General features: G+C 41.1%; 1 protein-coding gene and 1 long non-coding RNA gene across 11 annotated transcripts in view; one reads left to right on the forward strand and one right to left on the reverse strand.

Moving 5' to 3' along the window:
* The window catches only part of clasp2 (cytoplasmic linker associated protein 2), a 673953-nt gene that overhangs the window by 45991 nt on the left and 611280 nt on the right, over positions 1-16682 (reverse strand). For 5 of the 10 annotated variants that reach the window (XM_068032254.1, XM_068032245.1, XM_068032249.1 and 2 more), the window contains 2 exons: positions 14223-14332; positions 5212-5371 (listed from right to left, as the gene is read on the reverse strand). In XM_068032254.1, coding sequence (XP_067888355.1) covers positions 5212-5371; positions 14223-14332 — 270 coding nt within the window. The remainder of the gene's footprint in view (positions 1-5211; positions 5372-14222; positions 14333-16682) is intronic. The other 5 variants (XM_068032248.1, XM_068032255.1, XM_068032252.1 and 2 more) reach the window with 3 other exon arrangements.
* The window catches only part of LOC137370104 (uncharacterized), a 66492-nt gene that overhangs the window by 15897 nt on the left and 33913 nt on the right, over positions 1-16682 (forward strand). Inside the window, exon 3 of the long non-coding RNA XR_010975079.1 lies at positions 12711-13200. This is a non-coding gene — a long non-coding RNA (uncharacterized lncRNA). The remainder of the gene's footprint in view (positions 1-12710; positions 13201-16682) is intronic.

Raw genomic sequence — 16682 nt, forward strand, 5'->3', positions numbered from 1 at the left:
TGAAATCGGAGTACGAGTAGATCATATGGCCTCTTGAGCTTGCTCTGCCATTCAATATGATCATGGTTGATCTTCTGCCTCAACTCCACTTCACAGCCCACACCACATAGCTCTTGATTCCCTAAGAGATCAAAAATTTGTCTATCTCAGCCTTGAATATATTCAATGATGAAGCATTCACAACCCACTGGGGTAGAGAATTTCAGAGATTCACAATCTTGAGTGAAGAAATTTATCCTCATCTCAGTCCTGAATAATTGCCTCCTTAACCTGAGGCTGTGCCCGTGTTCTAGATTCCCCAGCCAGGGAAAAGAATCTCTGTCTCCCCTGTCAGGCATCTTCAGAATCTTGATTTTTTACTTTTTTATTTAGAGATACAGCACTGAAACAGGCCCTTCGGCCCACCGAGTCTGTGCCAACCAACAACCACCCATTTATACGAATCCTACATTAACCCCATATTCCCGACCACATCCCCACCATTCTCCTACCACCTACCTACACTAGGGGCAATTTACAATGGCCAATTTACCTATCAACCTGCAAGTCTTTGGCTGCGGGAGGAAACCGGAGCACCCGGCGGAAACCCACACGGTCACAGGGAGAACTTGCAAACTCCGCACAGGCAGTAGCCAGAACTGAACCCGGGTTGCTGGAGCTGTGAGGCTGCGGTGCTAACCACTGTGCCGCCCAAACTTGTTTCAATGAGATCACCTCTCATTCTTCTAAACCCAGAGTATAACAACTTATAATGATATAGTGCCTTTAGCTTTAATAAAACGTCCCAAGGTGCTTCACAGAGGCATTTTAAAATGAAATGACACCAGGAGAGTGTAAGAGAGGCAGAAGGGTTTAGGGCAGGAATTCTAGAGCTTAGGCATGGCCTCAGTAGTGGAGCGATTAAAATCGGGGATGCTCAGGAGGCCGGAATTAGAGGAATGCAGATATCTTGGAGGGTTGAAGGGCTGTTGGAGATTGCAAAGATAGGAAGTGGCCAGGCCAGGGAGGGATTTGAAATTGAAAACAAGGATAAGAATTTTAAAATCGAGGCATTGTTTAATCAGGAGCCAGTGTAGGTCAGCGAACACAGGAGTGATGTATTGCATTTGGTGTGAGTTAGGACGTGAGCAGCAGAGTTTTGAATAACCTCAAGTGTATGAAGGGTAGAATGTGGGAAGCCAGCCAGGAGTGCATTAGAATAGTCAAGTCTGGAGGTAACAAAGGCATGGATGAGGGTTTCAGCAGAAGAGCTGAGGCAGGATTGGAGCTGGGCGATGAGATGGGAAATGAGAGGGTCCAAGTATAGACCCTTGGAGAAAGCCAGAGGTAACGGTGTAGGAATGGGAAGAGAAGCCATTATGGGGATTCTCTGGCTACGATTAGATAGTAAGAATGGAATCACTCAAGTGCAGTATAGGCCTAATTAACTCAGCCTTTCATCATTGAACAACCCTCTCATCCCAGGAATTAATCTAGTGAAGCTTTGCAGTACTGCCTCCAAGACTAGTATATCCTTCCTGAGATACAGAAACTAAAACTGTGCACACAATTCCAGGTGTGGTCTCCAAAGCCTCATAAAATTGTTGCAAAGCTTCCAAGTTTTCTCTTGTACTCCAATCCCCATGCAATAAAGGTCAATTTGCCATTTGATTTCCTAATTGCTTGCTGTACCTGCATGCTAATTTTTTGTCTTCCTTATACGAGTACACTCAAGTCTCTCTGAACATCAACATTTATAAGTTTCACACTTCCAAAACGAATTCTGCTTTTCTATTCCTACTACCAAAGTGAATACTATCCCATATTGTACTCCATTCGCCACCTTGTTGCCACTCACTTAACCTGTTTACATCGATTTGCAGCCTCTATGTATCCTCCTCACAGTTTGCATTCGCATCGAGCTCTGTATTATCTGCAACCTTGGATGCATTACTCTTGGCCTTCTCATCTAAATTTTTAATAGAGATTGTAAATAGCTAAGGCTGTAGCACTGATCTTTGTGGCACTCCACTAGTCACAGCCTGCAAACTTGAAAATTCCCCTTTTATCCTTACTCTCTGCTTCCTGTCCATTAACCAATCCTCCATCCATGCTAACAGATTACACCCAACTCATTAACCTTTTATGCTATATTTTAATGAATGCTTTTTGGAAATCCAAGTATACAATGTCTAATAGCTCTCCTTTATCTACCTAACTAGTTACGTCCTCAAAAAATTCTAATCACTTTGTGAAACATGATTTCCCTTTCATAAAACCAGGTGACTCTGTCTGATCATAGTATAATTATCTGTGCATTGTTAAGACTTCTTTAATAATAGATTCCAGCATTTTCCCGATGATTGATGGCAGGCTAACTGGCCTGCAGTTTCCTGTTTTCTCTCACCCTCCCTTCTTACACAGCGGTGTTACATTTGCTAACTTCCAATCTGTGGGGAACTTTCTGGAATTTAGGGAATTTTGGAAAATCATGGCTCATGCATCGACTGTCTCTGCAGCTACCTCTTTTAGAACTCGAGGATGTAGGCCATCAGGTCCTGGGGATTTATCGGCTTTTAGTCCCTTAAGTTTCTCTAATATTTTTCTCCTCCTGATATGAATTACTTTAATTTCCTCACTCTTATTAGCCCCTAGGTTAACCTCTATTTCTGGTATGTAATTTTTGTCTTCTACTGCGAAGGTGACACAAAATACTTGTTCAAAGTCCCTGCCATTTCCTCATTCCCCATGATAATTTCTCCTGTCTCTACCTCTAAGTGACCAATGTATACTTTAGCTACTCTCCTTTTTATATACTTTTAAAAACTCTTACAATCTGTTTTTATATTCCTGACTAGTTCACTCTCATTCTATTTTTTCAATTTTTATCAGCTTTTTGGTTACCCTTTGCCAGTTTCTAAAAGTCTCCCAATGCTTAGGCTTCTGACTATTCTTCGCAACATTCTAAGCCTCTTCTTTTAATCTAATATTATCCTTAACTTCCCTAGTAAACCATAGATGAATTTTTCTCAGAGTTTTTGGTTGAAAATTTTGAATCATTTATTAAAATGTTTCCCACTGCTTACTGCCATACCCTTTAGTCTATTTACCCAATCAACTTTAGGCAGCCCTCTCCTCATACCTATGTAATTGGCTTTTCATAAGTTTACGATTCTTGTTTTGGACTTGGAATATGTTGCTCTCAAACTTAATATAGAATTCAATTGTATTATCATCACTTTTTCCCAGTGGACCTTTTACTATGAGATTACTAATTCACTCTGTCTCATTACACAATACTCGATCCAAAACAGCTTTGTCCCTAGTTCGTTTCACAACATATTGTTCTGGGTGCTCCTAAGTTGGTTCTATATGTATTGTTGCTATATTTAATTTGACAGATTTAGAGGTTATAGTTGAAAGCGTCTGTATTTAGGTAACTTACATTTAAAAAAAATTCTTTCATGGGATGTGGTGTCACTGGCAAGACCAGCCGTTGTTGCCAATCCCTAATTGCCCTTGACAACTGAGTGGCTTGCTAGGCCATTTCAGAGGGCAGTGTAGAGTCAACCACATCGGTGTGGATCTGGAGTCACATGTAGCACAGACCTGGTAAGGATGGCAGATTTCTTTCCCTAAAGGACATTAGTGAACCAGTTGGGTCTTTACGACGATTGATGATAGTTTCATGGCACCGTTACTGAGACTAGCTTTCAATTCCAGATTTTTTTTTAATTAACTGAATTTATTAATTAATTGAATTTAAATTCCATCAACTGTCATGGTGGGATTTGAATCTGTGCCCCCAGGCTATTAGCTTGGAATACTAGTTCAGTGACATTACCATTACACTGCCATCTCCCCTCAATGCTAGTGGGATTTAGCGATTTATTTCAAAGTGTGAATGCATCTTCTGAGGGAGAGAAACAATAAAACATCGAAGATAAGCTTATCAGCGTGCCTATGCCATAATGTAGTGTTCGGGAACAGAAGCTGTTGCATATTCAGGGAGGATGGCAACTTCATTTCCAGGGTTTATCTTACTTCTGACCACCCCAATGTCATTTATGCACTTAGAGTCATAGAGAGATACTGCACTGAAACAGGCCCTTCGGCCCACTGAGCCTGTGCCGACTATCAACCGCCCATTTATACTAATCCTACATTAACCCCATATTCCTACCACATCCCCACCTTCCCTCAATTCTCCTACCACCTATCTACACTAGGTGCAATTTACAATGGCCAATTTACCTATCAACCTGCAAGTCTTTGGCTGTGGGAGGAAACCGGAGCACCCGGCGAAAACCCACGCTGTCACAGGGAGAACTTGCAAACTCCACACAGGCAGTACCCAGAACCGAACCTGGGTCACTGGAGCTGCGAGGCTGCAGTGCTACTATGCTGCCCTTGTGTAATTGAACACAAGGTAGCAATTTAACAGCTGCCAAACTACAAAAGGATGGGACTCATGCATTTGGACTATCCATCAAGTCTCAAGAACTGTAACAGGCAGTGAACATAATAAAGAATTCAGTTTTCCTCTCAAGCAATCATAGGGACAGGAGGAAGTCATTCAGCACCTCGAGCCCATTCAATCAGATCATAACTGATCCATACCTCATTTCTATTTAACCAGTCTTTGCTCCAGATCCCGATACTCTAAACTAATAAAAATCTGTCAATTGCAGTCTTGAAAATTTCAATTGACCCAGCATCCAAAGCCTTTTGGGGTGGGGGTGATTTGGAGAGTGTTCCAGACGTCCATTCCCCTTTGTGTGAAAAAGTTCTACTGGACTTCACTCTTAAATGGTCTAGCTCTTGTGCTGAATTCCCCCATCAGAGGAAATAACTTCTTTGTATCTACTCCATTGAATCATTTCATCATCTTTGAACCTCAGATCTGCTCCGTAGAAATTTCATTATTGGACAGCCAGTAGGAAATTATTAGCAACAATGAAATAAGTACCAGGAGTGCTGATGCCAACATTAGCACCTCAGGTATTGCTTCAGCTCTACTAACTCATTACACAGGCTGGGAAGTGAACCTGTATCTCAAATATTCATTACATTTACAGCCATTTTGAGGTTTTGGGTGGGGGGGGGGGGGCACAGGAGAAAGGGTAAAAGTGGGGAGCACTACATTTTTTTCTCATGGATGAAGAAATATTTTCCCCAAGCTGGCATCAACTAAGATGAAATGCTTTTAATAGAGATGCATAAAATACTCACCAGTTCTCCATCATCATCTTTTTTAGCATCCCGTCTCAAAGGTTCATTCATTTCTTCTTGACTAAGCAGACTAAAGTTCTGGATTGCTTCAGTCATTCCTCGAAGAGAGCAGTATATTTCTTCTGAATTCATGTTCTCTGCGTCATAGTTAAATGCACTGCTTAAGGAACAAAAAGTGTGAACTGTCAAAGTTTCATTGCAGAGGTTTCTGTTGATTAAATTATACATACATTTCAAATCCCATCTAAATTTATTGCATTAATGTTGGAGAGGAAAATCACAACACAAAAACTAACCTCAGAAAACATGCTCATAGGTTTCATATCTATAAAACTCTGGTTTGGCCACAACTGGAGTCCTGTATTCAATTCTGGGCACTGCACTTTAGGAAGAATGTGATGGCCTTAGAAAGGGTGCAGAAGAGATTTACTAGATTAGTTCCAGGGATGAGGGACTTCAGTTATCTGGATAGATTGGAGATGCTGAGGTTGTTTTCCTTAGAGAAGGTTGAGAGGAGATTTGATAGAGATGTTCAAAATCATGAGGGGCCTCGACAGAGTAGGTAGAGAGAAACTATTCCCATTGGCAGAAGGGAATCAGGCGACAAATATTTAAAGTGATATGTAAAAAAGCCAAAGGCAACATGAGGAAAAACTCTTTTATGCAGCAAGTGGTTATGATCGGAGATGCACTGCCTGAAAGGGTGATGGAGGCAGATTCAATGGTGACAGAATTGTATAAGTACACAAAGGGAAAAAAAATTGCATGGCTACGGGGAAAGGGCAGGGAGTGGGACAAGCTGGATTGCTCTTGCAGACAGCCAGCATTTTCTTGATGGGCTGAATGGCCTCCTTCTGTGGTGTAACTATTCTATTCCATGATTCAATATTGCCACACTGCATGGTATGAGAGTAACTATGGAAGTGATACATATTAATACTAAAATGGCTGGGGGGGTGAGGAAGAGGGGGTTTAGGAAGTGATTAGCTGACAATTATGGTATTCCATTTATTTGTTAATATGGCCACTAAAGTTTTCGATTTGATGACCACATTTGTTACCTGGTAAAAGAAAATTTTGTTTATGCAGAAGTTGCACAGGATGGAAACCAGTTACTCTACTGCCAGTCTCTGTTTTCTGCCCCAGTCTGACGCCCTACTGTCACTAAAAGAATGTGCATTTTTTTTACATTTTGTAAATTTTGTGCAGAAGACAAATGTATCTATCTTCTCCTCAATCCCCAGATGCTGTGCCACATATGCACCAACAAAATGCATTTCAAATCTGCTCATTAATTTATACACTGCACTGCTTGCTGTCACATACAGATGACACCCACTTGGAAAAGTATTGCACAGACTGACAGACAAAAAAAAAATGAAAGGCACTTTTAAAAAAAACATTAATGGGATGTGGGCATCGCTGGCTAGGCCAGCATTTATTGCCCATCCCTAATTGCCCTCGAGACGATGGTGGTGAGTTGCCTTCTTGAACCGCAGCAGTCCATGTGAGGTAGGTACACCTACAGTGCTGTCAGGAAGGGAGTTCCAGGATTTTGACCCAACGACAGTGAAGGAACGGTGATATAGTTCCAAGTCAGGATGATGTGTGACTTGGAGGGGGACTTGCAGGTGGTGGTGTTCCCATGTATTTGCTGTCTGAAGAATTGTGAATAGCTAGAGAATCACAGAGAGGGTTGGGCAACATAGATAGTGACCTCTAAAGGTAACAAACTAAAGCAACATGATTTTATAACTTTCATTTATATAGCACTTTTAACATAGTAAAATGTCCCAAGGCACTTCACAGTTTCAAACCAAAATTGACACTGGGCCACATAAAGTGATATTAGAACAAATGACCAAAACGTTGAAAGAGGTAGGTTTTAAGGTGTGCCAGAAAGGAAGAGAGGAAGGGAGGCAGAGAGGTTGAAAGGAATGAAGTGTTGAATGGGAAAAGGACATTTTTTAAATTACTGATGCAATGTAAGTCACTTCCACATATGGGTAGCAGTAAAACAAAATATGTAGATCAAAATATATAAACAATGTAATTTTGTTTTTTCTTAAATCTGATGCAGATGCTAACATTCTTAGCAGACACCAAAGAATTACAAATTCTCATTACTTTTTTCCCACTGGAGCCAGTGACTAGAGTACAATTCCAAAGATGGTTATAGCCCACCACATGTTCTGCAGGTGGCTATTCTTCATGACATTATCTAGATAGAGTAGGCAGGACATTGAACCCCTGAAGGAGGGAGGTGAAAGCATCAGTCAAGTCCGATCCTTTTTGCACATGTTATACACGCATGCAATGCAGCAGGCACACACAGCATGTAGAAGCTGGAACCCTGCCTGAGGCTTTGTTGGTTTAGCCTAGAGGCACTAGCTATTCTTAGTTCAAGTGTTGCCTCGCCGAGATCAGCGAACTCAGCAAAAACCAAGGATCATTCTTGTAACCTGCATGATATGCATTTTCTTGGTTAAAAAATGCTAATTCCTTTTTCTTAGTACCTGAACCAGAGAAATGGTTCAGAAAAGCAAACACATGAAGTGGATAATATAAACTGATTACGCCCCAATACATTACTTTTCCAAGCAAAGTTTTGCAGAGATGTGTCAGCTGTGGCTCAGTTGGTCGCCTTCATACCTCTAAGTCAGACGATTGTGGTTCAAGCCCCACTTCAGAGACTTGAGCAGACGTGGGCGGCACAGTGGTTAGCACCGCAGCCTCACAGCTCCAGAGACCCGGGTTCGATTCTGGGTACTGCCTGTGCGGAGTTTGTAACTTCTCCCTATGACCGCGTGGGTTTCCGCCGGGTGCTCCGGTTTCCTCCCACAGCCAAAGACTTGCAGATTGATAGGTAAATTGGTCATTGTAAATTGCCCCTAGTGTAGGTAGGTGGTAGGGAATATGGGATTAATGTAGGGTTAGTATATATGGGTGGTTGTTGATCGGCACAGACTCGGTGGGCTGAAGGGCCTGTTTCAGCGCTGTATCTATCTATAAATAAATTAAATTAAAAAATCCAGGCTGACAATCCAGTGCATCACTGGGGGAGTGTTGCACTGTCAAAGGTGGCACCTTTCAGATGAAATGCTCGACCTCATCTGCCTTCTCAGGTGGACATATAAGATCACATAACACTATTTCGAAGGAGGGCAGGGGAGTTTCCCCCAGTGTCCTGGCCAATATTTATCCCTCAACCAGCATAACTACAATAGATTATCTGGTCAATCTCACATTGCCATTTGTGGAAGTCTGTTATGCACAAATTGGCTGCCATGTTTCTTAGATAACAAGATTGACTACACTTTAAAAGTACTTTGTTGACTGTAAAGCACTTTGGGACATCCTGAGGTCATGAAAGGCATTATACAAATGCAAATTCTTTCTTATCACTCACCTCCTCACAACAAACACAGCTTTGTTCAACAAGGAGTGTTGGTGGGTAAGCAATTTTTTTTTCAAGGTATGGTATCACTGTGGGCATGTATTGGACTAGTAATCCAGAGGTTTGGACTAATAATCAAGACATGTGGGATTCTATAGGTAGGGAAACAAATAGGTGATTCTGTGGTCGCAGACGTGATTCCAGGATGGTATGTTGCCTCCCTGGTACAAGGGTCATGGATATCACTGAGCTGCTACAGGGCATTCTGGAGGGCGAGGATGCATAGCCAGAGGTCGTGGTCCACATTGATACCAATGATATAGGAAGAAAGAGGGATGAGGTCCTGCAGGCTGAGTTTAGGGAGTTAGGAATGAGATTAGCAAGCAGGACCTCAAAGGTAGTAATCTCCAGATTACTCCCAAGGCTAGTAAGTACAGAAATAGGAAATACGCCAGATGAATGCATGGCTGGAGACATGGTGGAGGAGGGAGGGCTTCAGATTTCTGGGGCATTGGGACCAATTCTGGGGAAGGTGGGGCCTGTCCAAGCTGGACTGTCTGCAGCTGAACAGGACTGGGACAAATATCCTTGTAGGAAGGTTTGCTAGTACTGTTGGGGATGGTTTAAACTAGCTTGGCAGGGGGATGGGAACCTGAGTGCAGTCTTCGATAGGACAATTTCAGGGCAGGGAACAGGAGGTAGAAAATTAGCTAGTGACTTTGAAAGACAGAAGAAGTAAAGGTTAAAAAATGTGCAGCACAGGAATTTGGCAGTGATAAAGGGTATTTATTTAAATGCAAGGAGCATAGTAAATAAAGCCAATGATCTGAGGACACAGATAGACACATGGCAACATGATATCGTTGCTATAAAGGAAACTTGGCTTAAGGAGGGGCAAGAATGGCAACTCAACACCCTTGGATATAGAGTTTTCAGGCAGGATAGAGAGGGAGACAAAAAAGGAGGGGGTGTAGCATTATTAGTTCAGGAATCAATAACAGCTTTGAGGAGGGATGATATGCTAAATGAATCATCAAATGAGTCCATATGGGTGGAGCTCAGAAATAAAAAAGGGGCAGCCACACTACTCAGAGTGTACTATAGACCCCCGAATAGTGAGAGGGAGGGAGAAGAGCAAATATGTAGGCAAATTTCTGAGTGCAAAAACTATAGGGCAATAATAGTTGGGGATTTTATCTACTCCAATATCAACTGGGATACAAACAGTGTGAAGGGCAGAGGGGACAAAATTCTTGAACTACATTCAAGGGAACTTTTTTAGCCAGCATGTAACAAGCCCAACGAGACGGGGCGCAATTCTAGATTTAGTCTTCAGTAATGAAGCTGGGTAAGTGGATGAAGTAACAGTGGGTGACCATTTTAGAGATAGTGACCATAATACGGTAAGTTTTAGCATAATCATGGAAAAGGACAAAGATAATACAGGAGTAAAAGTTCTAAATTGGGGGAAGGCAAATTTTAAGAGACTGAGAGGTGACGTGGTGAAAGTGGACTGGATACAGCTACTAGAAGGAAAATCAATGGCAAACCAGTGGGAGGCATTCAAAAGCAAGATATTCCAGGCACAGTGTAGACATGTCCCCACAAAGAAAGGGTGGTACTGTCAAATCTGGAGCCCCCAGTTATTGAGAAGCTTACAGGGTAAGATAAAGCAGAAAAAGAAAGCTTATGATGATCACAAAAATCTTAATACTTTAGAAAGCTTAGAGGGGTATAGAAAGTGCATGGGTGAAGTAAAAAAGGAAATTAGAAAAGCAAAGGGAGGATATGAAAAATTATTGGCAGGTAAAATCAAGGAAAACCCGAAGATGTTTCATCAGTACATGAAAAGCAAGAGGATAACTAAGGAAAGGGTAGGGCCTATCAGAGATGTATAAGGGAACTTATGCATAGATGCAGAAGATGTGGGCAGGGTTCATAATGAGTTTTTAGTCTGTCTTCACAAAGGAGAGGGTTGATGTAGACATTGTAGTTCAAGAGGAGATGTGAGAAATATTAGATATGATAAGCATAATGAGAAAGGAAGTACTAGAGGGTCTGACATCCTTGAAAGTGGATAAATCGCCAGGGTCAGATGGATTGCATACCAGGTTGTTAAAGGAGTAGCCATAGGTCCCTGAACGTGGCAGGACAGATAGATAGAGTGGCGAAAGGCAGCATATGGAATGCTTTCGTTCATTGGCCGAGGTATAGAATACAAAAGCAAGGATGTAATGCTGGATCTGTATAAAATGCTGGTTAGGCCACAGTTGGATATTGCGTGCAGTTATGATCACCACATTACAGAAAGGACATAATTGTTCTGGAGAGAGTAAAGAGGAGATTGACAAGAATGTTACCAAGGCTCGAAAGATGCAGCAATGAGGAAAGATTGAATTGGCTAGGGATGTTTTCCTTAGAACAGAGGAGGCTGAGGGGTGACTTAATAGAGGTGCACAAAATTATGAGGGGCCTGGATAAAGTAGACAGGAAGGACCTGTTTCCCCTCGTGGGGAGGTCAATTACCAGGGGGCACAGATTTAAGGTGATTGGTAGAAGGATTAGAGGGGACATGAGGAAAAACTTTTTCACCCAGAGGGTGGTGGGTGTCTGGAATTCACTGCAAGGGTTGGTGGTGGAGGCAGAAACCCTCAATTCTTTTAAAAGGTACCTGGACATGCACCTGAAATGCTGGAACCGGAAAGGCTATGGACCAGGTGCTGGAAGGTGAGATTAGATTGGGCAGCTAATTCAGTTTTTCCGCCCGACACGGACACGATGGGCTGAATGGCCTCCTTCTGTGCTGGAATTTTTCTATGGTGCTATGGTTCTAATCCCATCATGGCAGTTTGAGAATTTGAATTCAGTTTAAAATATAGAAATAAAAAATATCAGTAAAAGTGACCATGAAGCTGTCAGACTGTTGTTAAAAACCCAATTAGCTCACTAACATCATTTAAGGAAGGAAGCCTTCCACCCTCCCATGGTTTGCCTCTACATGACTCCAGTTCCACACCAATGTGGTTGACTCTTAAATGCCCTCCAAGTTGGTCTCGCAACACATCCAGTTCTATCACAAATAATTTTCTCAAAGAGCATCTAGTGATTAGTAATAAATGCTGGCCTTGCCAGCGACACCCATATCCAAAGAATGAATTAAAGGGAGAGCGTTGGATGGTTGAAAGACAGCCCGTTGTACAACTGATCAATCACAGCTTTTCCCTGTCTGCATATTTCAGCAATTTTTTCTTTTCCAATTTACAAGAAAGAAGCATTTTTCTGAAAGTGAGACACTTCATTAGTAATTTGGTTGAAACAGACAAAACATATTTCAGCACTGTACAGGCATTTTGACAAAAGCAGAAATTTCACCCTGTGTCAGATAGGAAAAAATGTAATATATATGTATAGAATTATGTATGACTTTAGATGGACAGAATAACTACAAATTATAAACTAACTTTCATAGCTGTACCTTGTAAAGTGTTTCTTTGTCTCTGGGCTAGGAGAATGGCCAGTCACATCACGGTCCTAACAAGATCTACAAAGGAATCTATAAGACTCAGGCAGGCTCTTAGATCTGCAGATTAGCTGGGATGCAGGAGGCTTGGTCTCGATGCTAGTGAAATTATACATAGTCACTGCATTAATTTGTGTCAGCCTTGGTTCAGTGGCAACACTCTCACTTGAGTCAGATTTGGGCTCAAGCTTATGATTTATGCTGACACTTGCAACTGCACCACTAAGGGACCACTGTACTCTGAGATGCAGTCCATTGCATGAGATGCTAAACTAAGTTCCTGTCGACTCTCTCAAATGCACATACAACATCCCATAGCGTTATTCAAAGAGGAGCTGGGAATTCTTCCTGTGCAGTCGACATTATTTATCTCTCAATCACCACCAGCAAAAATAGATTATTCAGTCACTTATCTCATTGCTGTTGGTGAGACATTGATGTGTGCAAATCTGCTTCTCATGTTTCCCTATATTACAACAGCAACTACGTTTCAAAATACTTCATTGGTTTAATGTTTTACGATGACTGAAGTTATGAAAGGCAACATATAAAGTTGACTTCTTTATTTTTTTTTCTTCATAGATTTTCAAAGTCTGGAGGGGATGTGAATAGCAGCACCTGAAGTGATCCTGCCACAAGATGCATCATTGTATTTTTGGACTTGATCGGCAGATATTCATTCAGACTCCCCTTGGCAGGGTTTTATTATATTTTAGTTGAGTTGATTCAGCTTCTAGATCAGATATTTGAATTCCTTGTAGTGGGCAGGAGCATGACTTCACCCATCTACTACAAAAAGTAAAAAAAAAAAACCCTCCTCCACCAGGAGTCTTGCAGATTATTAGATTAAGCAAGGTATTCTTTGAGATATTTTAACCACTTCAGGATTGACTCATTAATTTTTCCAAGTATTTATACCATTAGTAATTTCCTGTCTTTCTACTTCTGGGAAATTTCTAGTTGCAAATATTGATTTTAAAACGAATATTTACCACATTTCAGAGTAGACGGAAGAACGTGAAGCACATTCTACATGGTCATGGAAGGACTGCACTGTAGGTAATGATTAATGGTAAGTTTTGTGGAATGCCTTCCCACTCACACCAGGGCTGAATGTGCAGTCGTGGGTTCAAAAGTTTTAGTCAGCTGTGGAAATTGCTTTTTCCATTGTGAATATTCGTTACAAGTGTTGGGAATAATCCCAAATTCTAAGAGCAATCTTGGAAAAAAGGCTTAAAATTCCAATGATTCCAGTTTACCCTCTAATCCAGGGACATACTGATCAAAGGCCAACTCAATTCTTTCAAGTCTGTAATACTATCATCTGCAAAGTTACGGGTAGTCTTGCTTTTCTGCACTGCTTTTTTACATATCGCTTCCAGTCCCAATCCCATTCCTGCATGAATGTCACTATTTTTATTCACATGCAAAAGCAGCAGGAGGACGAATCTCTCAGTGGATGCCAGTTTGACTAATGAGTGTTACGTAGAAGTATAGCCAATTCATCCTGTTGGATTTAGTCTCCTTTGTGCTGTTGTAGTTAAAGGCGAACTTCCACACGTGCCTGCTTCATAGTAATTGAAGGATGCAATTCTTAACTTGACTGCTTGAAATATGTGAAATGCCCAAGGCGAAGCCATGGGTTTTGCCACTGCCTAAAGTCAGCTCAGTTCACTATCGGTCCTGCTAGTGTCAGAGCTTCCTGCCTCCTGTATTCCCCCATTTAGATCTTCAACAACAACAACAACAACAACAACAACAACTTGTAGTTTCTATAGAGCCTTTAAGGTAATAAAACATCCCAAGGTGCTTCACAGGACTGTTACAAAGCAAACTTTGACATTGAGGTATTTAGGTGATTCCTAAAATGCAAAAAATTCAAGTGGACTACTAACATAGTTTTTCAATACATTTATGATTTTATATTTTAATCAAATCCATGCTTCTAATTAAATATACCTACATGAATGTCTAAATAAATAAAGAGAACTAATTTCTGCAGCTGCAAAAATTCTTCGATGTGATGCCAAAATGCAAATCTGTTTGCTTATTTAACAATAACTAATGGCATCTCGCCTCTTACATTCACATTACCTTGGTGGTAGGGTATTCTGTGTTGTGTTGGTTGGTGAAGTGAGGGGACTGGTCCAACCTGCAGGCGAACGTGGAGTGCTTCGTGTTATAGAACTGTTGCCAGATCCCTGCTTTGAAAAAAAAAACAGTTAAATGCAATTAACATTTAGTCAAGCAATTTCCCAATTTTATCGAAACAAAAACTACCAATAAAAATTACCTAATATTTCAAATAAATAGGTATCCATTTTGAGAAATATTTTTTCCAGTTCATGATCTTAATCAGTTTAGTAGTCTATATGGCCTACAGGCCGCCAATTAGTTATATTCCAACATTATATCAATTAGCACAATACAGAAAATTCCATTATACTTTACCCAAAAATAATTTACGTTCAAGATTACAGCTAAAATTAGTTGACAATAGCTCGTGTGTAGAATGAGCGAATGTGGTCCCTCCTATAAAACTTTATAGCACAGAAAGAGGCCTTTCAGGCAATCAAGTCTGTTTTTTTCCCCCACGAGTGACGTAGTCTAACTTTCCTGCTCATTCTCCAATATTCCTGCTCTTCATACATCTTTCTAATTCACATTTGAAAATAATTAGGCTTCATCAACCCCTTCTATGCAAAGACATTTCTTGCTAATCTCACTTTGAATACTTTTCATGATTTATCTTAGCTTTCGCCCTCGTGACTGTCTCACCAATCAGTGCAACAACTGAACCCTTACTAATATTGAAACATAGAAACCGAGAAAAATAGGAGCAGGAGTAGGCCATTTGGCTCATCGAGCCTGCACCGCCATTCAATACAATCATGGCTGATCATCCAAACTCAGTACACTGTTCCCACTTTCTCCCGGTATCCCTTGATCCCTTTAGCCCTAAGAATTATATCTAACTCTTTCTTGAATATATTTAATGATTTGGTCTCAACTGCTTTCCGTGGTAGACAATTCCACAGGTTCACCACTCTCTGGGACCACTTTCAATGTCCAATTGGTGAGGGAATCTTAAAGTTAAAAGGAATGCTCAGATATACTGTCTACATGTTTCATTTACAAAGAGCTTTAAACTTTTTTTAAAACATCATTGGCACTCCAAAGATAAGAAAAAAACTAAATATGAACAGGTAAGGAAATGGGTGACAAACTTTGGAGGCAATTTGGAGGGGGGACCAAAGTTGCAATAATAAAAATCAACAAGCTTGACGGCATTCAGAACAGTGTGGTGCATTTGATCAGTGTTTCTGCCACTGGAAACATTCAACTGGCATATTATGGCTGCAGTAGTACCATCTGCAAGATGCACTACAGAAACTTGCCAAGTACTTCCCAGTCACAAACCCCTACCTCTAAAAAGAACAAAGCAGCAACATCATGGGAACACCACTACCTCCAAGTCACACACCATCATAACTTGGGTACGTACCACTGTATCCTTCTATGATAAATATCCTGGAATTGCTTACCAACACTTTCATAAAAGTATCAGCACAAGGATTGCAAAAAAGTTCAAGAAGGTTCATCATTGCTTTCTTAGGACAACTAGGGGTCGGCATTAAAGCAGCCATGTCACTACCACCAACATCATAGAGCATTTTTTTTTAATGAGAAAGTGATACATTTACACATAACTGGAAAGCTTACCAAAGGGCAAAGCATCAGACACAAAGTACTATCAACAGGGTCAGGGGTGTGTATAAAGGAAAGTCAAATATGAGAGATTATTGCAAGTATTAAATGCTCACCCTTCAACCTTTCAGCTCCAGTGAAACATCTCAAACCTTTCTTCTGTAACTGGAAGGACTTACCCAGTAACAGTCTAGTGTTGAGGAATGATGCAAGAGGGAGGGTTTTAGTTTGGGGGATTGGGACCAGTGATGGGACAGGAGAAACCGGCACAAGATGGACGGGTTGTGCGTCAACAAGGCTGGGAACAAAGTTTTATTAATTTTGTTGGGGAGGGGCACCAGGATGAAATATAAGAGAGGATATACAAGGTGCACAGAAGACTGCCAGAGACATACAGCATTAGCAGGAATAGGCACCAACATATTGCACCATGGATATTTGCCAAAATCATTGACTCAGTCAGAGGGAAAATTAATCTGTACATAAAGTGTATAACCAACCTAATGCCATCAAAAAACAGTCCAATTTGCAACACATTTCTCCATATTTAGTGAGACTGTTTTTGCTTGCACAAGTAGTCAATGTCTGCCCGCACAATGGAAAGGCTTTAGTGAGTCAGGAGGTGAGTTACTCATTGCAGAATGCCTCTGACCTGCTCTTGTAGCCACAGTATTTATGTCACTGGTCCAGTAAAGTTTCTGGTAAATGGTGACCTCTGGATATTGATGGTGGAGGATTCGATGATGGTAATGCGATGGATTGTCAAGGGAAGGTGGTTAGAATCTCGCATATTGGAGACAGTCATTGCCTGGCACTTGTGTGGCATAACCAGCCGAAGCTTAAACG

Source organism: Heterodontus francisci, chromosome 5 (assembly GCF_036365525.1).
Source record: "Heterodontus francisci isolate sHetFra1 chromosome 5, sHetFra1.hap1, whole genome shotgun sequence".
NCBI classification, from domain to species: Eukaryota; Metazoa; Chordata; class Chondrichthyes; order Heterodontiformes; family Heterodontidae; genus Heterodontus; species Heterodontus francisci.